The 20,132-nt window shown below is 46.0% G+C and overlaps 1 protein-coding gene across 1 annotated transcript; it reads left to right on the top strand.

The window, feature by feature from the left end:
- The first annotated feature begins 11,832 nt into the window (after nt 1–11,832).
- LOC129334948 (calmodulin-A-like) lies at nt 11,833–12,835 on the top strand. Its single transcript, XM_054987338.1, has one exon. The coding sequence runs from the start codon at nt 11,900–11,902 to the stop codon at nt 12,422–12,424; it is 525 nt and encodes a 174-aa protein (XP_054843313.1). The 5' UTR covers nt 11,833–11,899; the 3' UTR covers nt 12,425–12,835.
- Nucleotides 12,836–20,132: the final 7,297 nt, after the last annotated feature.

A 20,132-nucleotide genomic window follows, 5' to 3' on the forward strand; every position in this document is an offset into this window, starting at 1 on the left:
CCAGCTGAAAAAATGCCCTGATCATACCAGGAACAAGGGCTGGATAGAAGCATGGAAGAGACTGTGTTCCAGCTAAAAAAAAGCCCTGATTGTTTTTATATATTGTGTTAATGTTTTTATTGGTCACATTTTGGGAACCTAAACTGGGTGGAAAGATGGCTTAGAAATATTTTAAGTAGATAATAATAAGCAACTTGAGACATTCTTTGGCAAGTATCCTCCAACACTGCTTAGCTTGGAAAGACTGATGGAGGTAGAGTGGATTTCATTTATTTTAGTGGTGTTGGTGCTCGGTCTCGGTTTATTTTATTTTCAGGGCTAAATGAGTTTGTAATGATCATGCCTCACTTGGGTTGCCACAGGAGGTAGAGATGTCGGTGTAAAAAATATTCCTCCCGTGTCTTGAATGAAGGACAGTGACAATCCAAATGATGTGAAGTAATTTCATTTGCATATGGCAAATTACATTTAAAAAGCCATCTTTTATTCTCCTCTCAGTTTTTTCTCGATTTCTTTCTCGATTTCCATAGCAAGCAAATCAGGATGCCCATGACAATTCCAATTAAACAAGTACAAGATAATTAGAAGAGCAATTGCATCTTCACATTTCTGCAGCTTGGAATGGCAGTAAGTTCTGAGTCAGGTATTTTCTTACTAATAATTGAATCAATATACAGTAAATAATAATTCAAAGTGACTAATTTGCTCAATGGGCTTAAGCGCTTTCCTCTATCACAGGCTGATTAAATGCAGCTGTTGATTCATTTAAAATAGCTGTTGATTCATTTAAAAATCTGTACTTGAGAACAGTGGTGTGGGTTTCCATAGCTGAGAAGCAGTAGAAGATTAGTTGACTATAACTTAATATTTATTTATTAGATTAGATGTTTTAGTCCGCTCTCCCCACCAGGCGGGCTCAGGGAGGAGTACAACATTTCAAATTACATAAATAACAGTTTAAAACAGATAAAACATTATACAAATAACATTAAAACAGCTTTATACAATAAATACAATACAGCTTCTCTTCAGATGGAAACAATAAAATACTGCTTTTCAAGCCCTGGCTTATATATAGGGTGGTGGACAGATCTTTAGTGTGGCCGGTGGGGGCCCACCATATGCCTGGTGGAACATCTCTGTCTTACAGGCCCAGCGGAAAGATAACAAATCCCACTGGGCCCTGGTTTCCTCAGACAGAGTTCCATCAAGTCGGTGCCAGGACCAAAAAGGCCCTGGCTCTGGTCGAGGCCATGCGGGCCTCCCTTGGGCCAGGGACCACCAACAGTTGTTTATTTGTTGTTATAAGTTTGGGGTACATATAAACAAATAAACGAACAATCTACCTCACAGTGTTGTTGCAAGGGCAATATGGAGGAGAGAGGACTGATGTATGCTACCTGAGCTTCTTAGAGGAAGGGCAAGACAAAAATATAAAGTAAATAAAAATGAAGGTAAATTATTGCAATGCATAACCCATACATACTCCAGCATTCAAGTAACATAATTGTTAATAATGGCTTGAAATTCACTGTCATTTTCTGCTGAAAGAGGAGAGGAAGGCCATTTTTATAGCTCCCCCTTCAACTGCAGGCTTCCCATGGGCACTCATTCTGTTTTTGAGGGTCCCCTAGCCCTCAGAAGCAGGATTTTGAGAGGCCGTGTGAGATGTAGTGAGGGAGGGATTTTATTTGTTAAGTGAAATGATAGTGTGTGTGTGATGGGTTATAACCAACGACTCCTTCCATTAAGTGAAAAGGACTTCTTTTGATAAAGCCTCCTCACTTAATGGAAAGGAGTCACTGGATCCAACCACTTCTGTATTTTGGCAGGTCTCTTCACTTCTCAGGGATCACTTGTAATCTCTCTACTCAAGATGCCTCGGCACGTTTGTCAAGAATAGGGAGACACAATGGTAGCTGGAAAGTGTAGTTCAAAAAGACAGAGCTGGTGGAGATCACTTCTCAGAGGGTTTGTTAATTTCATCTTTGCCTCCCCAAAGGCTCTGTCGATGTCACCTCTTCAGTCTAGAACTGTGTGGGATCGCAACCAGAGGGCAGCGAGGAATGGAAATGGGCTGGAGCTCCCTTCTAGAGCTGGGCTGGGACCTGGAGAGATTATAATGGGCTGAAGTTTCCCTTCTGGCATTTCACAGCCCCTTCACAGAGCTCCAGTGTATAGCAAAGCCTTTGCCCTTCCAATGGATCTGTCTTTTAAAACTACCCTTTCTGGTGACCATTGCATCTTCTGACACAGGTTCTTCACGTGTCAGATATCTCATGTAGAAAGACTCTTGGATGACTGAAACTGAAGAGCAAAGTGAATTTTCACCGTCTCTCGAAAATTGTCAAATGGAATAACGGACTGACCTTTGGCTTTCATCAAAATTCCTTCTCTGTTTTGTTTGAATGAATTGCCAAAGTCATGTCAAAAATTCACCTCATATTTCCCCCCCACACCCTTTGTGGCCACCTTTTCAGTGGCAAACCTACTCTTTATCAAAGGTTTGATCATGCCATTTTCAGCTGAAAGAAATGAAGAGCTTGCAATGCAATACACTTTCCCCTCCAGCATTTCCTCTCAGCAAATCTTTTTTATCCCTCCTCTTTTTATCTACAGCCTAACTCTTTGGTGTGATAAGGCCAGATATTCCCAGTGGGGCTCTTCAGTTTTGTTTTGTTTTTAAGTCAACATAAATGTCCTTTGGATGTTCACCTATCAGACAGATAAATTTGCAGCATGGGAAGGGTCAGTGGAGAAGAGGAAGCTTCCTCCAGGAGATGTTTGTGCTGTTTGATGGAACTGGCACAATATGCTTCAAGGATGAAAGAGCAGACCAGTTTCCTATGTGGAATGACAGCGCTTGCTTCAGGAATTAATCACAGCAGGTTGGCCACCATAAGTCCCAAATGATACTCTCAAACCATTTCTTAGTTTCAAATTCCCACCTTCCCAAACTGTAAACCTAAAGCATGAAGCAGTTCCACTATGGGGTTAAGTCCATATGCAGATTCCCATAAGACTCATTATCATCATACCCAGGGCTTTTTTTCTGGGAAAAGCGGTGGTGGAACTCAAGACTGCACAATGAATGTCACTTTGGGTCAGCTGGAACAAGGGGGGAGTTTTTTAAAGTTTAAATTGCCCTTCGTGAAAATGGTCACCTGGCCAGTGGCCCCACCCCCTGATCTCCCCTCTGTCTGGAGATCAGGGGGCGGGGCTACCGGCCAGGTGACCATTTTCAATAGGTGCCGGAACTCCGTTCCACCACATTCCAGCTGATCATACCAGGAACAAGGGCTAGATGGATACATGGAAGATACATATCAATCCCAATTCCCTAGAATGGTGCATCATACTGCCTGTGAGCTTACCTTGTATATGTGCACCAAGAAGGAAAGGAGAAAACAGATCCTGTTTGGGCCCTCCGCCACCTGGTAGGACTTGATTGTGCCTACAATAAAAAAAAACAAAAACAAAGGCATCACCTTGGAATGAATGTCTCCCTGGAATGAAGGCAGAAACTGCTACCGCACATTTTGTTCTGATATGTAAAATGACTCTTAATTGTCTCTAAATGACATATATGGGCAGGCCTATCCCTACTCCACTCTTCCTGTTATTGGTCTCCTTCTGCAAACAACTTTGTCAAGAGGTTCTCAACTTCCCTCCTTTGGTAAAGTCCAAAGCATGGCAGTATGGCCACAGATAATTCTAATAGTTGGCAGACCGGTCACCTTCCTTATAATTTATCTTCAAAATGGTCCGTTCTGCTGAAAGGCTCTATCAACAACATGGCACTGCAAAGCAAATGACACATGTACTCCTGCACTGTGCTGAGAATTGGGTTATAGGGAAATGACAAGAAAGAAAACTTCATTTCCCCCCCTTACATCTCTATGAGTGCCATCTACCACCCCATTCCCTTCTGGTTCTATCTTTATTCGAAGTAATATAAAACAAGGAGAAACCGCCAGTGGAAAAAAAACATTAGAGGTTAGTTCTTATTTATTTCTGTGATTTTATGCACAGTTTGGTAAGCGAACTTTGATTGTCTCAGCACTAGGCTGCTGTTCTTCAAACTTTAATGCAAATTACCCATTGAGGTAGGAATGACAGATGGTGTCTCCACCTGCTCCCTCTTTCCCAAGTAACATGAATAACATCACAGAGCTCTATAAAACTGCTTGAACTAACAGATCACTAAGGCTGGTTCTTTAGTGTTCACGGGACAAAAACAATTGTAAAAACTCGGTACGGACAAGGTAAAACACAACTGAAATGGACAAAATAACTCGTTCTGCTTAAGATAAAAATCTCCATGGGACTATGAGAACAGGATTAAACATTCTTCCTTTGCAATTATGTAACAGGATAGCCATTTTACTCAGAAGTTCATCTTGCAGCAGAAACTTTGCGCATGCATGTTTACTTTGTTCAATAGGGCTTGTTTCTGGGAGGCTTGGTAGCATCTGCTTTGCATGCAGGAGGTTTCAGGCTCAATCTCTGCCATGTCCAGGGGTTAGTGTATGTGTGTAAAGTCCCATCAAGTCACAGCTGACTTTTATGGTGACCTCCACAGGGTTTTCAAGACAAGAGAAATTCAGAGGAGTTTTGCCATTGTCTGCCTCTGTGTAGCAACTCTGTACTTCCTTGGTGGTCTCCCATCCAAATACTGACCAAGGTAAACCCTACTTGGCTTCCAAGTTCAGGCTACCCTGGACTGTCTGTTTCAAGGATCCAGGGGATACTAGGTGATGTGAAAGACCTTGACATGGGACACTGGAGAGCTGCATCCAGTCAGAGTGGACTGGTGTGACCTTGATAAACCACTATGAGGAAGTTTCATGTGCTTATGTGTTCAAGTGTTCATAAGATTGCAGCTGTAATCTAACAGCTTTTGCTTCATTATGAGTACGCTTAAGAATTGCCTCTGTGCCGCCAATCCTAAGCAAGTCTGCTCTGAAGTATGTCTCACTGAATTCAGTGGAACTTACTCTCAAGAAATGTTCATAGAGATTGCACTAAGACTGCAATCTTAAAGATATTGTCCTGGGAATAAGTCCTGTGAGTACACAGATTCCTGGGGGTAAAGTGTAGATGACTGGGGAAGCAATGGCAAACCACCCCATAACAAAAAGTCTGCCAAGAAAATGTTGTGATGTGACATCACCCCATAGGTTAGTAATGACTCGGGGCTTGCAAAGAGGACTACCTTTACTTACTTCACAGTACACCTGCTTAGGATTGCTCCCACGGAGTTTCTCTACACGAGACATCTTACATGGAGATGCTCAACAGTAGGGTGGCACAACAAAAACAACAACATTCCATTTATAATAATAATAACAATAACAACATTCGATTTATATATTCGGTATATAAATCAAAAGTTGTATTGTCGAAGGCTTATTAATGTTATTAACAACAACAACATTCAATTTATATACCGCCCTTCAGGACACCTTAATGCCCACTCAGAGCAGTTTACAAAGTATGCCATTATTATCCCCACAACGAAACACCCTGTGAGGTAGGTGGGGCTGAGAGAGCTCCAGAGAGCCATGACTAGCCCAAAGTCACCCAGCTATCTTCAAGTGGAGGAGTGGAGAATCAAACCCAGCTCTCCAGATTAGAGTCCCATGCTCTTAACCACTACACCAAACTGGCTCTCAATGAAGGCTCTGTCAATTTCACCTCCCCTTTGGGGAGGCAAAGATGATTAGGTGCACGTGTACATACGTTTATATGTGTACTATGTATATATAGATCATCTGCATCTAAGTGTCATGTAGTGTGTCGTATACCCAGTAAATGTGCAAATGTTACTGGTTTGAAATACTTTATACCATTTCCAAAAGCTCAGAGTACTTCAACAAGAAAAAAAAGAACACCAATAATACTGCTCTTACTATATAATCTTATTATATACTTGAGTACTATATAATCTTATTATATAATTGAGTAAGCATGTTTCAGATGACTCACTTCATACCCTGGTGCACCACCAGAGGGTGCTGCCACAGAGGTAAGCCCAGATAACTCACCATATCGCTCCAGAAAACATTCCATGGTGGGAAGCCCAGGCCAGGAACAGGAGCAGAGCAGGAGGCAATCCCATCCCCGTGCCTCAACCCAGATGCTATTAAGTGTGGTGCAAGTGGCAATGCCCACCCCACCTTAACCCAGCTGATATTAGGAATGGAGCAGGTGGCAATGCCCACCCTTCACCTTAAACCAGCTGGTAGTAGGAGTGGAGCAGATGGCACTGCCCGCCCCCTGCCTTAACAAAGCTGGTATTAGGAGCAGAGCAGGTGTCAATGCCCTTCTCCTGCATTAACGTAGCTGATATTAGGAGTGGAGGAGGTGGCAATACCCGCCCCCCCCCTTCAGCCAGCTAAGATCAGGAGCAGAACAAGCAGTAATGCCCACTCTCTGCCTTAACTCAGCTGTTATTAGGAGCAGAGCAGGTGGCAATGCCACCCCCCCCCACCTTAACCCAGCTGATATTAGGAGTGGAGAAGGTGGCAATGCCCTCCACTCTTCACCCAGCTGGGATCAGGAGAAGAGCAGGTGGCTATGACCACTCTCCTCCTTAACTCAGCCAGTATTAGAAGTAGAGCAGGTGGAAATGCCCACCTCCCACCTTAACACAGCCAGTAATAGGAGCAGAGCAGGTGACAATGGCAATGGCTACCCCCACCTTAATCTAGCTGGTATTATGAGCAGAGCAGGTGGCAATGTCTGCCCCCCACCTTAACCCAGCTGGTGTTAGGAGCAGTATCAAAGAGAGTGAAACCACAAGAGTAGGGAACAATGTAAAGCAGTAAGTACGAGAATCAAATATACCATGAATGAATGTAGGTTATAGTATCTCAATCACAATAATAAACAGTCAAACAGTCAAAAACAGTCAATGGCAAAACAGCTCATACAGAAGTGTAGTATCAGGAAACTCTGTCGTCAGGTAAGCATAGAGAATCCAATAATAAATCTGATAATCAATATAAATCCATATGAATGCAATCAATCAATAGTGTCGTTGCAGGTGGAGCTGATGTGGAGGGGATGCACACGGCAGAGCCCCAGTGCCCAACATGCAGCACCAGCTTGTTCCGCTGCTTCGTCGCGAACGATCTCCTCAGGGGTGAATTGGCTCCACCTCTCTACAGAACAATATGTATAAATAAATGTTTGTGAAGACCATATCAAGTCTCCTTATTAAATAAATGTCATACAACAGCTTACTCGCACCATTCGAGAGTCATAGTAAAGGGTACAGTTAATAATAAGCACCATCCAGGTGACAGTCAACTCAATCAATACCGGCGTCTTCAAGTGCAATAATTAACCATAGGGTGGGAATAAATCTCTAGCCTCATTAAGGCAAACTACAGACATTTAAAGAGTCCACACATTATAAACAGTCATAGCCTGCTTTCACCCAGCTGTGATCAGGAGTGGGGCAGGTGGGTATACACACTCTCTGCCTTAACCCAGCTGGTATTAGGAGCAGAGTAGGTGGCAATGCCCATGCCCTTCACCCAGCTGGGATCAGGAGTGGAGCAGGTGCCCATGTCTGCCCAGCACCTTCACCTGGGTGGGATCAGGCACAGAGCAGGAGGCCATTCCCTTCTTCCCTTCACCCAGCTGGGATAAGAAGTGGAGCAGGTGGCAAGGCCACCCCCTTCAATCTACTGTAAAAATGCACTGAGCAGGTGGCAACACCCACGACATCTTCACCCTGTCAGAATCAGGTGCCAAGCAGGCAGCAATCTCCACCCCCCTTCAACTTGCCAGAATCAGGAGCAGAGAAGGTGGCAATACCCGCACTCCCTTCAAACAGTTGGGATCAGGAGCAGAGCACGTAGCAAAGCCCATCATCCGCCTTTGCCTGTCAGGATCAGGTGAGGAGCAGGAGGTAATGCCCACTCCTCCACCCAGCAGGGAACAGGTGGCAATGCCCACCCCTGTTTACCCAGCTGGGATCAAGCTTGGGACAAGAAGGGGGCAGAATAAACTGCAAATGAAGGGATAAACCAATCAAAAATATCACAACAGTGGGGGATTCCGCATGATGGATTTTGTTCAGACTTTCTGAGCAGTCATGCTGCAGTGGAGTTGTATGAATCCACCGCTCCCCAATTCCACATTAAGGCTTTTGTTTCGCATTGACATTTCATTTCATCATACTCAAAGTCCATTGTGCAGAATTTGCCAGTATAAAAATTGAGTCCTCATTGCTTTTTATGGGAGAAGTGTCGACAGATGTGCGTCTTCTTCATTTTTTAATCCCCCCCCAAAAAAACGTTGCTACATATAAATGTTGCATCAAACAAACACATTTGATAGGTCAGAGCATTTCCCGCCAATATCGTGGAATGAATATTGGTTATTGACATTTGGAGGGAAAATTGTTACCGATGACCCCACTTTCCCTCTGCGTCAGAAGGTATCAGCTGTCAGCGAGCAACAAGTAACAAATTTGGCACGTTGAAAAACAGACACGTTATTGGTCAGCTGTTGTTACATGACACAGGATATGTTTCTGCATAGGTTTGTAGAAACGTTGCAACATTTTTTTAATTTAAAAAAAAGAGGGGAAGGGAATAGGTAGTGGGTGCGGCTGGTAATTCTTTTCTCCTCCTCTTGAACAAGTGTGTTGCAAGAAGAAAGAAGTCAAAAATACACACACTCCACCACCCAACAATCAGGGCCAGCTGTTGCCTGTTGTTTCATGCAAGCACCTCCACAGGGGCGGAAACGATTATCACCAATACAATCAGATACAGAAATAATCAAGGAACAAGCAGTCAACATAGAAGTCAAAGCGGCAGCCAAGCTTTGTTTGGAGCAGGCAGCAATGCCTGTCCCCATTCACCCAGCCGTAATCAGGTGCAGAACAGAAGGCAATGTCCGTTTTCCCTTTACCTGGCTGGGATCAGGAGCAGAGCAGGTTGCAATACCTGCCCCACTTTACCCAGCCTGTATCAGGTGTGCAGCAGGTAGCAAAGCCCACCACCCCTTCACATTGCTGAGATCGGGTGTGGAGCAGATGGCAATGCCTACCCCCTCCTTCATCAGCCGAGATCAGTGACGGAGGAGGAGGGAATGCGTGCCTGCCCGCTCTCGCCTTTCTAGAGCTCATTGTATTTTTTCCCACAACAGGCTTTGTTTCTAGTGATAAAATAATTAAAACAAGTTTTAAACGCCACAAAATGATTTTTTAAAAAAAGAATGGCCAAAACAGAGGTTTCATGGAAGAACATAAGCTTTGCAAGCAGAAAGCCCCAGAGTCAGTATCTGGCATCTTCAGAGTTGGGAAAAGGCAGTAGACAGTATGAAAAGCCTCGGCCAATCAGAGCACTCAGTGCTGAACTAGATGGACTAGTTGGTCTGACTTGTTATAAGGCAGCTTCATATACTCAACTGAATGTATCTTTCCAAATGTTTCCTGGGAGAACTTTCTAATGTTTCAGATCCACCGTCATTCTCACCCAGTACAGTGAAAGCTCGAAGGAGAAGATCCATCTCAGAGTTTAGTTTTCACCACAGTGGAGACTTGCTTATGTTGGTGCTTTGTTTTGTGACTTCTCTGCTTGTATTTTTAATCCAACTAAACCAAAAGGGGAGGTCTCCGAATCAATGGGCGCCTAACTCAGAGGGAAACTCCCAGGGACACCAAAAAACAGTACAAGAAAATAAATTAGATATGATTATTCTTATTATTAAAGTGCAAGTGCTCAAATGTGAAGTGTAGTCATAATACCAATAATTACATTCAATCAGGGCCAAGCCACAAGTGACGAATGACACTTGAACGGCAAGTGTATTTCTCCCTGTTCACTTGCCCTCCACTCAATCCACTTGCCGTTCAAGTGTCATTCATCACTTGTAGCTTGGCCCTCTGGATAACAAATTGCATTCATTCAAGATGATAGTCAACCAATGCAAGATAGGTAAGTCCATATAAAGGGTAAGTCCCTGTATTTTTTATCCAGTCATTCCTTCCAAACTCTCAGGAGGAGCATAATCACTCTCCCTCTGTCTCATTTATCATTTATCATCTTTGAGACAAAGATGGCCTATGAGGTCACCTAAGTAAATTAGGGAAGTTCATAGCTCACTGTAGATTTGAAGCGTATACACAGGAGTCCCAGAGGACATGTAATCTGAAGCTAGATATCCCAGCTTCTACAGTCCATGGGTTCTCAAGTTAATTCTCATCTCAAGATCGCAAGGAAACTTATCACATTTTTATCAGTCACTGATTGTTCATGCTTGGATCTTTCTGTTAGCACTAATGATGCAGGAAAGACAACAAAGGATAGCCAAGATTTTTAAAAGCCTCAGCTTGTGGAGGATGTCCTGCTTGCAAATTTTTCCCCAGTGTTCTGCAAGCTTCGATCAGGCAGTTTTATATCTTGGTTACATCAGCCAGCATCCGCTATATGCAGAACCCCAGAAAATACATAAACTGAAATTCTTCTTAAATACAGTAGTTACATAATTCATAATAATATTTTCAGGTGGGTAGCCATGTTGGTCTGTAGTAGAAGGGCCAAGCTACACATGACGAATGACACTTGAACAGCAAGTGTATTTCTCCCTGTTCACTTGCCCTCCACTCAATCCACTTGCCGTTCAAGTGTCATTCGTCATGTGTAGCTTGGCCCAAAGAGCAAGATTCAGGTCCAGTAGCACCATAGAGACCAACTAGATTTCCAGGGTGTGAACTTTCAAGAGTCAAAGCTCCCATTAAAACTCACACTCTAGAAATGTAGTTGACAATCCATAATAGAGATGGGCACAAAATGGGGAAAAAATGAAATGAGCGTTTCGTGTTTCATCGCTTTCCATGAATCACGAACTTTCATGAAATTGTCCCGTTTCATCAAACTATTTGTTAGTTTTGTGATTTGTCAGAACCCAGGGCACTTCAATGGCCCCCTTCATACCCAGAGATGCCAAACTCACAGGGAGACTTCAGCTGGTTCTCCTCCACCCACCCTTACCCAACAAGTCAGCAAGAATAAGTGCTCTAAATAAGAATATAAGCAAAGAAAATTAAAGAAAAAAACATAGGCCTCAGTCAAGCTAGGACCCAGGGTCAGGCAATACCCTAAGACTGGGGTGGGGTGGAGGAAAGAAGGCACCCTCACCCAATGAACTTCCCAGCAAGGCCAAGAGCTGAAAATAAGAAAGAGGCTTTTCAGTCTCTTTTAAAGCAGCAGCAAATCCAGCCAAAAGCTCCCAATTCTACTCTCTCACTCCAAATCCCAGCAACAGGTCCTCCCTCTCCCTCTGTCTACTGGAACTGAACAGGAGACCTCTGGTTGGCAGACAGACCTGCCTAACAGGGTTTGGAGGGATGAGATTGGTGTTCACATGGCTACAGAAGGCCCATCTCCTCAGTTGCCTAGGGGATTAACCCCCTTGCTCCTTGCTGTATAGGGCAGAATGGAAGCTCTCCAGTTGGTAGGGAGAGTTGCCTATCAAAGTTATGTTGGCTAAGACTGGGGTTTCCAATGGCAAAATAAGGTCTGCAGACATTCCGGGCCTATGTTGCCTAGGGAATCAATGGATCAGTGCCAGCCTGTCTGGCATCATGAATCATTCATGAATCGGATGAATCAGCCAAAAAAGTTGTGAATTTTGTGAAAACTGTGGCCCCATGAAATGCATTTCATGAAACACAAATTGGTCTGATTCATCATGAAATTTGATTAGTATTTTGATTCGTGCCCATGTCTAATCCATAATGAGAGACATCAATAAATTAATGTTGTTGTTTTTAAAAACATCTATCAGAAAACTTTTCTTTTGGCCTCCTCTCCCGACGCCGCCGTCGTCGCTCCTCGAAGCCTCCGGACGCCTCAGCCGCTGCCTGTCGCTCGTCATGGTTGACCAGCTTACTGAAGAGCAAATTGCAGAATTCAAGGAGGCATTCTCCCTCTTCGACAAGGATGGGGACGGCACCATCACTACGAAGGAGCTTGGCACTGTGATGAGGTCTCTGGGGCAGAACCCGACTGAGGCTGAACTGCAAGACATGATCAATGAGGTGGATGCTGATGGGAATGGTACCATTGACTTCCCAGAGTTTTTGACCATGATGGCAAGGAAGATGAAGGACACAGACAGTGAGGAGGAAATCCGGGAGGCTTTCAGGGTGTTCGATAAGGACGGGAATGGCTATATTAGTGCAGCCGAGTTGCGTCACGTGATGACAAACCTAGGGGAGAAGCTGACGGATGAGGAGGTGGATGAAATGATACGGGAGGCAGACATTGATGGGGATGGGCAAGTCAACTATGAAGAATTTGTGCAGATGATGACCGCAAAGAGAAGCCTGCAGAGCGGGCGGCTGGCAGTGCCCATTCTCCTTCGATACTTTTTTCTCCAACACACTCTCTCTACTTAAGTAACCTGGTTCTCTAAGCAAACAATCGGCTGTGGAATAAATCTGACCAAGCAATTAAAAAAAGAAATCTTCCAAGCTGCATGATAGCACTCCCCTCTTCCTCTTCTTGCTCTTCCTTCCTCTTTTCCCTTCCTCCTTCTCTTCCTCCCAGAGCAGCCCCTAAAACCCCAGAGAACCCCCAGCCTTGTGGATGTCTTTATTTCCATCGGGTCTTCTGTTCTGCGGTCTGTGCTGGCCCTTCTAGGGCGCCAATTCTTTCTTTCTTTCAAGAATCCACACGATGGGGTGGAGAGAGCTCAAACCCTTCTTAATCGTGTTGCATGTGTCTGGCACTGTGGTTGTGCGCGTTGACCTGGCGGTCTCCACCAAAGGTCTTGCCCCAAAGAACACCAGGGGTATAAGGAAGAAACTGGGGGGGTCCTTAGTTTAATTGGGAGGGGGGAGCCATCCAAAACAGATGTAAGCAGATGAATCAACATTTTGGCAGACTATGTCAGGGTAAAACAGCAGTATGCATTTACTGCATTTTCCAATGCAAATAAACGTATAGCACTGAAGCCACAGATTAGGAAAAATAGATGTGTAACAAATACACACACTCTGGGAGTGCATTTGTGGTCTTAGGCACCCCTGCAGGGTGTGCGTGGAATGCACCCTGTCAGGTCCAGACTGCTTTCTTGTATGCCTATGCTTAACCGACTCCATTTTAATCTTTTCAGTGTGTAAGTGCTCTCTTCCAGGTGCCAAGGTTCCCAGGCAGCTATCTCTCAGAAAAGGATTGTTTTGGCTACCGACGTTCCACCAAGAACCGGCCTTGGGAGCTGCTCGCTCTTCTGACTTCAAAGGGGATGTTTTGAGAACTGTGGGGGGAGGTTGGGCCTGCTGTGATCTGTTACTCTGTACCTCATGCTTTGCCTGTCATTGGTAACAATGCATATGTACCATCCTGGATTTTGTATTCAGGCTCGTGGACTATAATGAACTAATTCTTCAGTAAAAACCTTTTGGAAACAATGGACTGTTGTCTAATTGCAGGAGGTAGTCTGGAGTAAGAACATTATCTAGCCACAAGTCTGACATTTTGTTACCAATCGAATTTTCCAATGCCTAAGCCGGATCAGACGGAATCCAAAGATGTCCCGGTCAGGGATCCTTTGTTTGACCCGTATGCCTCCCCCGGCTCTCAAGGCTCGGACTCTCAAATACCTGCACCGCGGGAGAATAACTCCTCGGTTACAACGATCTATACCCTTGCTCCAAGCAGGGCGGATACGCAGCCTCGGGCCACAGCTCTCCCGCTGCTGTCGCTGCCTACCCCGACACAGTGGGGTGCGAGACCAAGGGAAACGAGGGATAGGAGGGCCAGCGCGATGTTCACGCATCTACAGCTGGATAGTCGGCGTAGCCTGGAATCCATCCCCGAGCAAACCGGTGATCAACCTTGGCTATATTGGAATAGGTCGACCGAACAATCGGAGTGGGACACGTCCCGCCGTGGCGCCCTGAGTTGGGATTATGCGGAAGTCGCCCCGTGGTCGGGGCAACAAGAAGTAAGTGAGCACCAGTGGGTGCAACTGCAGAGCAGAACGATAGCCATTGACTCAGGGATTTCGGCAATCACCGGCCTGACAAAAGGAGTTTTAGCCGCGAGGTCCCAAGAGGAGCGAGGAGACGAGACACCCTTGCCTTGGCAGCAAACGCTCACCACGGGATCGCGGACTGAAACTAGGCAAACCTCGCAGACTGCCGGAGCTGCTGAGGGAGAAGAAACTATGGATAGAGTGCAGCTGTTGGAAAACAGACTCATAAATATGGAAGAAAGTTTGGCTAGTGCAGTCCACCTGCTGTCAGTGCTAGTTGCGGGGGACAGCGGTCGTGATCGGCCCGCTGGATTACCAGACATCAGTCTGAGTTTGGCCAACCTTCAAACGCTCCTACCTCGGCCGGGGGGTCCTGTTCAACCCTGGCCGCAGCAGCCACCAGAGACGGGAGATGATGACTTGGTTACCGGAGAAGGACCCGGCCCAGATGACCCGTGTCCAGATGATGCCCATCCTGACCAACCGGTCGGACCAGGTGACGATGGGACCAGTGGAGGGGGTGATGGGCCGCAGCCGGGAGATCCCTGCCCCACCACTCCTACCAACGGCGGGGGAGAACCGCTACAGCCGGTGATCCCGCTTCTCCCTCCAACTACGATGCAAGCGGACCAGCCGGTAGCCCCTCCACCTACAACGCAAGCGAACCAACCGCCAAGCATACCAGGGACGGGACCAACGCCAGGGCCTCGAGGGGATACAGTACCTCTCCAACCTATTTCTCCCCATCCGCTACCATTACGACCGGCCCCTCATCAGCCGCTGCCTAGAGGGGAACCAGCACCCGTTCGGCCAACGCGACCTATCCCGAGAGGACTCCCCCAGCCGCGTCCGGGAGTGCCTCCACCGCGCCAGCCGCCACCGTACCATCCGCAACCGCACCCTCAGCAACCTCTACCACAGCTGCCGCCAGTTCCACGACAACCCCCTTTACAACCCGGGCCACTTGATGTCTATCCAATGCCGGCACGGGCCCCTCGACAAGACCTTCCAATGGGTTGGGTCAAGTTGGATGCTACGTTCGATGGGGACCCTTCCAAATTGGGATTTTTTCTAGTACAAGTAGTGCAATTTTTTAATCGTTGGGGACATCTTTTCGGAAGTGAAGCTAGTCAAATCGAACATCTGGGGTCACGTCTTCAAGGCAAAGCAGCTGACTGGTATGTAGGACTGTATAACGTGGGGGCCCCTGAGTTAGATACACTCCAAGGGCTGGTAGACGCAATCAGAGCTCAATATGAGGATCCCCTAGAAGAAACCAGAGCCCGAACAGAATTGCAGGCTATTAGGCAAGGCAGCATGTCGGCTAGAGACTATGCCGCAAAATTCCGACAACTCGCTGCCAAATGCCCAAGGTGTGAAGAATCCACCAAGATTATCATGTTTAAACAGGGTTTAAACCCTAGATTGTTGGACAGAGCTTTAATGCAAGATAATCCTCCTACGCTGTTGGGGTGGATACAATTGACCTGTGAAGTAGAAAACCGTCTGATGGAAGTTCGTTTGGTGGAGCAACACCAACAACCTCCGGGCCAAAGACGCTCCTCCACTCCTGCTCGAGGGAGCCGGGGGGCTGGCTACGCTATCCGTGGAGCGAGAGATGCTAGATGGCAACAAGGATTGTGTTTGCAGTGTGGACAAAGTGGTCATTTTGCAGCGCAATGTCCTTATCGGCCTGTGCAAAGACCTCTGCTCCAACTCAGACGCCCAGCCCCCGCCGCCTACCCGGCGCCACCGCGCCCTACCCCAGCCCCCAGAACGGCAAGAGGTAGGGGAGCGCCGAGAAGAAATCCCCCTGAGAGGGGGCTAGAACTGGAAGAAGTTATGGAATATGATCCAACGGCGATGGCGGGAGGGGAGAATCCAGAAAGCCCCTCCTCGGGAAACGAAATGGATCTGTCGTGAAAGGACCCAAATGGCAGATCAACCCCCAGTCAGTTCCGGTTCCGAACCGACCGTATGGGTCCATACTCTTCATACCAGTGACTTTAGTGAATTCTGACAGAAAGATGCACATCCGGGTACAAGCCCTCATTGATTCGGGCTGCTCTAGAGACATTATTGCACCAGCCTTGGTAAACAGACTAGTACTCCCTGTCAAAGAATTAGACATACCGGTCATTTTCGAGCAAATGGATGGCACTAACATGAATCCAGTGACTACAGAAACCATGCCAATCATCACAGGCATGGGACAACATTGGGAAAAAAGATCTTTCGTTATTAGTGCCACAGCAAAGTACCCCTTGATTCTGGGGAGCCGGTGGTTATGTGATCATAACCCCTACATCAACTGGACAGAGGGAAGCATCACATTTACCCATGAGTCCTGCAAAAGTCATCGGTGGGATCAAAATTGGGGAAAAGATCCGACCACAACCGAACCGGCTCTCCTCTCCCAGGAAGAAATCAATCTAATACCCAAACAATACAGGGCGTACACCCAAGCCTTCACAGAAGAAGAAGCCAACTCGTTACCTCCTCACAGGAGGACAGACTGTGCTGTGGAAATTTTACCGGGCGCCTCGCTACCCAAAGGCCGCCTATACCCTATGAGTCCCAACGAAAGAGAGGAGCTCTGCAAATTCATCGACCTCAACCTTCAAAGAGGATTTATTCGACCAGCTAACAGTCCCCATGCAGCGCCAGTACTTTTTGTAAAAAAGAAAGATGGGGGCTTGAGATTATGCACGGACTTTCGAGGTCTTAATGCGGTCTCCTCCAGCAATGCCTACCCTATTCCGCTCATAAGAGATCTACTCAACGTCGTGGCTCAAGGTAAGATCTTTACGAAATTAGATTTGAAAGATGCTTACTTTCACGTTCGTATTCGAGAGGGGGATGAATGGAAAACAGCCTTCAACACATCACTCGGCCAATATGAATACTTAGTTATGCCTTTTGGCCTGGCCGGAGCCCCCTCAGTTTTCATGTCCATGATTAATGAGGTTCTGCATGAATTCCTCTATAAAGGTGTAGTGGTGTATCTGGATGATGTGTTAATTTATTCAGAAACTGAAGAGGACCACGTAGAACTGGTAAAGAGAGTCTTAACCACCCTCATGAATAACCAGTTGCCTATTAAACTCTCCAAATGTGAATTTCACAAAACGGAACTCACTTACTTAGGCTATTGTATTTCTAAGGAGGGTTTGAAAATGGATCCAAGTAAAATACAAGCAGTGCTAAATTGGCAAACCCCCACAACCCGCAAAGAATTACAATCCTTCTTGGGCTTTGCCAACTTCTATAGGGAGTTCATTGCAAACTTCGCCCAAATCACACTCCCCCTAACTGAACTGTTGAAAACCAAAGATAAGGGGGACCAAGCCAAAAAACCAAGTGCAAAACTGACTTGGACGGTGGAATGCCAAACGGCGTTCGAACACCTTAAAAGGCAGTTTGTATCAGAACCCGTTCTACAACAACCCGACGACAGTCGCCCGTTCATAGTACAGGTCGATGCCAGCGACACGGCAATTGGGGGTGTACTGCTACAGCGGGGGGCGGATGACAAGCTCAAACCCTGCGCCTTCCTTTCCAGAAAATTTTCAGAATCGGAAAGGAATTGGAATGTATGGGAGAAAGAAGCCTTTGCTGTAAAAGCGGCTCTCACTACCTGGAGACATTGGTTAGAAGGAGCCCGCCATCCGTTCGAGGTCTGGACGGATCATAAAAATTTAGAAGCCCTGCGCAGCCCTCGCAGGCTAAACGCCAAACAACTGAGATGGGCGGAGTTTTTCTCTAAATTTGATTTCACATTGAACTTCCTCCCTGGGAAAACCAACTTCTTGGCGGACGCTCTATCACGCATGCCCCAGCACAAAAGCAAAAGGGAAGAGACAATAGACACAGTCTTCTCACCTACGCAATTAGGGGGCGTGGTGACAACACGCAGCCGCACCACCCGCTTTCACCAACCCGACCAGGGATGGAGAGAAAAATTAAAAGCTGAAGTGGAAAAGGAGGGGGAAGAGGTGCCCAAAAACAAACTACAACAATCCGATCAGGGGGAATGGCTCTGGGGAGATCGCTTCTATGTACCCAAAAGCTTAAGGAAAGAAGTGTTACAACGCTGTCACGATGCTCCCACAGCGGGACATTATGGGTATTTGAAAACACTTCATTTGGTACAACGCCAATTTTGGTGGCCGGGCATGCGCAAGGACATTTCACAATATGTAGCGTCTTGCCCCATCTGTCTCAGCGCCAAATCCCGAAAAGGAAAGCCTCCGGGACTCCTGCAACCCCTAGAAACGCCAAGCCGACCGTGGGAAATAATCTCCATGGATTTTATCACAGACTTGCCCCCCTCCAAGGGTCACAATTGTATCTTAGTCGTAGTCGATTTATTCTCCAAGCAAGCCCATTTTATACCCTGTACTACAATTCCTTCGGCTAGAAAGCTAGCTGACATCTTTATGAAAAACATTGTAAAAATACATTCTTTTCCATCCAAGGTGATCTCGGATCGCGGCGAACAGTTCGTTGCCAACTTCTGGCGGGAGCTTTTACAACTACTGGGTATTGAACAAGGTCTGAGTTCAAGCCATCACCCAGAAACAGACGGACAGTCAGAAAAAACAAATCAGATATTAGAACAATTTCTGCGCTGTTATATTAATTTCCAACAAGATAATTGGTTTGATTTGCTCCCCTTGGCAGAATTCTCGTATAATAACAGCGTGCATGCCTCTACGGGGGAAACTCCCTTCAAAATCGTTTATGGCTTCCACTTCAAGCCCTTCCCATTTGAGGCGCTTCCTCCCCCTACTACAGCCTCCAACGACGTCACCGAATGGTGGGGGGAAGCAGCCCAACAGTGGACGCAGATTAAGAAACATCTCATCAAAGCCAAACAGGATTACAAAAAATACGCTGACCGCCACCGCGCGGCAGAATGGGAATTACAGCCGGGTGATTTAGTCTACCTTTCCACAAAGAATTTGAAAACAACCCAAACCAGCCGCAAACTAGCGTTGAAATTTTTAGGTCCGTTTCCTGTTCGCAAAGTAATCAACAAAGTGACTGTTGCTTTAAATCTGCCAAAGAATCTTCGTCATGTACATGATACCTTCCATGTAAGTTTGTTGAAAAAAGCCCCTCCTGCTAATCAATGGCACACCCGTGCGCCTCCGATCCCCACTCTGATCGATGATCAAACCCACTATGAAGTTCAACAAATACTGGACTCTAAAATACAAAGAAATCAGTTATTTTATCTCATTAGGTGGAAGGACTTTGACTCTGGGTTTGATGAATGGGTGAACTCTTTACATATTCATGCCCCTAGATTAGTTAAGGCATTCCACTCCCGCTACCCACAGAAACCTGGCGGGGGAGCATCTTAGAGGGGGCAGAATGTCAGGTCCAGACTGCTTTCTTGTATGCCTATGCTTAACCGACTCCATTTTAATCTTTTCAGTGTGTAAGTGCTCTCTTCCAGGTGCCAAGGTTCCCAGGCAGCTATCTCTCAGAAAAGGATTGTTTTGGCTACCGACGTTCCACCAAGAACCGGCCTTGGGAGCTGCTCGCTCTTCTGACTTCAAAGGGGATGTTTTGAGAACTGTGGGGGGAGGTTGGGCCTGCTGTGATCTGTTACTCTGTACCTCATGCTTTGCCTGTCATTGGTAACAATGCATATGTACCATCCTGGATTTTGTATTCAGGCTCATGGACTATAATGAACTAATTCTTCAGTAAAAACCTTTTGGAAACAATGGACTGTTGTCTAATTGCAGGAGGTAGTCTGGAGTAAGAACATTATCTAGCCACAAGTCTGACACACCCAATGTTTGCCTCCTCCTTCTCTGTGATGGGCCTCAGGCCAAGTAGGAGAAAACTCACTGTATCCTACTTCTCTCCTTCTTTGAATTCCCCCCTTCCATTGTTTGGCTATCAGAAAACAATGGAAGAGCCATCCTTGGCCTCTGCTGGCCAAGCTTTAGTCTTTTTTTTAAAAAAGAGAAATGTTTATTTTATTAGCAAGATTAAAAGCCCAGTAAAAAAGGCAAAGAAATAAAAGAAAAAAGTAAAAAAGAAAGAATACAGAAAAAAGAAAAAGATTAGAAATAACAAAAAACAAAAAAACCCAAGATACATATTTCATT

Source organism: Eublepharis macularius, chromosome 8, assembly GCF_028583425.1.
Source record: "Eublepharis macularius isolate TG4126 chromosome 8, MPM_Emac_v1.0, whole genome shotgun sequence".
Taxonomy (NCBI): domain Eukaryota; kingdom Metazoa; phylum Chordata; class Lepidosauria; order Squamata; family Eublepharidae; genus Eublepharis; species Eublepharis macularius.